At 41.8% G+C, this 2,544-nt stretch overlaps 1 protein-coding gene across 1 annotated transcript; it reads left to right on the forward strand.

Annotated features, from left to right (window-relative positions):
• The first annotated feature begins 614 nt into the window (after positions 1-614).
• LOC113714227 (uncharacterized) lies at positions 615-2,253 on the forward strand. The gene is made up of 2 exons (XM_072068434.1): positions 615-1,711; positions 1,930-2,253. The coding sequence occupies exon 1, from the start codon at positions 628-630 to the stop codon at positions 1,681-1,683; it is 1,056 nt and encodes a 351-aa protein (XP_071924535.1). The 5' UTR covers positions 615-627; the 3' UTR covers positions 1,684-1,711; positions 1,930-2,253.
• The last annotated feature ends 291 nt before the right edge of the window (positions 2,254-2,544 follow it).

Below are 2,544 nucleotides of genomic sequence, written 5' to 3' on the forward strand. Positions count from 1 at the left end.
TTTTCTAATGCTGTTAGGAAAATTAGGAAGGCCATGCAAAATGTGAAGTTGACATTCTAGTCAAAGGACAAGATCAGTAAGTAAGACCCCATCAAGAAAATACTCATGAACAAAATTAAACTAATGGTCACAGATTTTCTTCTGTTTTGGGGGGAGAAGGGTGGTCAGAGAAGGGGTAGCATTCTTCTCTAAAAGGGTCATCAAAAGTTAGGCATCCAAAGAAAAAAATTCTCAAAATTGTGGTTTCATTCCAGCAAACGAGCAGCAAAAGATTATCCCTACGACTTGTTACATGAATAGGGCTAAAACAAAAAAAGGTGCTGTTTCCACTGTTTTCTTAGTCCTTTCCGGAGTTGCATCAGCTAAAAAACAAGTCTGAGCACTTAAATTATGAGAACTCAAATCAAATTGATCCAATCACAAATGATCACGCAACCAACTCAAAATTTACAACTATTTCTAAGCTTTTATTAGGGATTACGGTGTGATCCTAGTGTTATGGATTTACCAATGATTAAATCAATTAATGACCGCTAAAGTTAGAAGGGAGATATTGAGCTATATAAAGGATTGTGAGGTTTCCCCATTGAGAGCATAAGGAAAGAACCCCTACATTGTAAGGCAAATATGGGGCAAGGGTCCGAAATGGCCTCTCTCTTTACCACTCTTCTAGTGGTACTAGTGTCCCTTAACTTGCCAGCCCAAACCTACTGTGCCTGTGGAAAAGAAGGAAAAACCACAGCAAACGAGGATTGCTTACCTTCTCCACTACCTACTCCTCCACATCATTACAAGTCTTCACCACCGAAACCTTATTTGTACAAGTCTCCTCCACCACCACCTCTTGTTCACAAGTATTCTCCTCCACCTAAGAGTCCGTACAAGTCTCCACCACCAAAACCTTATTTGTACAAGTCTCCTCCACCACCACCTCCTGTTCACAAGTATCCTCCTCCACCTAAGAGTCCATACAAGTCTTCTCCACCGAAACCTTACTTGTACAAGTCTCCTCCACCACCAGCACCTGTTCACAAGCCTCCATCTCCGCCTAACAATCCGTACAAGTCTCCACCACCGAAACCTTATTTATACAAGTCTCCTCCACCACCAGCACCTGTTCACAAGCCTCCATCTCCGCCTAACAATCCGTACAAGTCTCCACCACCGAAACCTTATTTATACAAGTCTCCTCCACCACCACCTCCTGTTCACAAGTCTCCACCTCCACCCAAGAGTCCACGCAAGTCTCCGCCACCGAAACCTTACTTGTACAAGTCTCCTCCACCACCACCTCCTGTTCATAAGTCTCCAGCTCCACCCAAGAGTCCACACAAGTCTCCTCCACCACCACCTCCTGTTCACAAATCCCCACCTTCACCTAAGAGTCCATACAAGCACAATTCTCCACCACCACCTTCACCTAACAGACCCTACAAAAACAAGTCTCCTCCATCACCACCACATAATATACCCTACAAGTACATTTCACCCCCACCACCAGTGTACAAATCACCACCATCACCGCCTCCCATCTATGAGTCTCCACCACCACCACCGAAGAGTCCCTATGTTTACAAGTCCCCACCACCACCACCACCAATGAAACCCTACAAGTACACCTCCCCACCACCACCAAAGAGTCCCTACACGTACACTTCTCCCCCTCCTCCTCATCACTACTGATCGATATCCCATTAAGGTGTTATAAAAGGTGAACCGACTAGACAAAAATCCCACATTACATTTCTCTTAAACTTCTTTCATTGCCGAGGACAAATCAGAATGGGTTTTCTTCTTCATTAGGCTATATTTTGCCAATTAAGCTTTACACCAAGAAAAAAAAAAGGCATTAACTATTAACATCTAGTTATTTTTCTTGCTACAGTATGTCTCATGCATGCATTGAGAATACTTCCTGTATCTTTGCAGGTAAGGATTTGTTGAAAAATAAAACAAGTATGGGCTAACTGCAATGTCCACGCAAAGATAATGAAAGCAACAAAACATGAGAAACGACAATGAACACAAAGGGACATGTTAAATTCTCACTATAGATCTTCATGTTTTGAGATAACAGAAGTTTGTGACTGCGTGAAAGAGGCCCATGTTAGTATGTGGCTAATTAGTACGTGTAACAGAGCAATCTTAGTAGGTGTTAAAGTTTTTATGTTGTGTGTCTTATGGTTCTTGATCTCTTGCAAATGCTGGGATTATCGATTGGCACCTAATGAAATATCAAAAAGTCTCTCTAAATCATGTTCCTCGTTGCTACAGTGATTATTTTGGCAACGATTTGCTTGATCTGCATGCTCTTGCCGCTGCATGCATGAACGTCGACGACAAAAGCTACGCTTATATAATCACAATAATTGGGAAATACATTAATACCTTACCACCTATTTGTACATACATCAAATTTTACGTCACTTTGGACAACGTAATTAGAAATCATGAAAAGTTCAACCAACTTGTTCATTGTTCTTATGCTGCGTTTGTATGGTAACGTTGGAGATGAAATGAAACAAGGACGATATTGTTACCATG

Source organism: Coffea arabica, chromosome 10c (genome assembly GCF_036785885.1).
Source record: "Coffea arabica cultivar ET-39 chromosome 10c, Coffea Arabica ET-39 HiFi, whole genome shotgun sequence".
Taxonomy (NCBI): Eukaryota; Viridiplantae; Streptophyta; class Magnoliopsida; order Gentianales; family Rubiaceae; genus Coffea; species Coffea arabica.

Excerpts from the sequence above, each read along its gene's own strand:
- LOC113714227 (XM_072068434.1), top strand. The coding sequence starts at position 628 with ATGGGGCAAGGGTCCGAAATGGCCTCTCTCTTTACCACTCTTCTAGTG.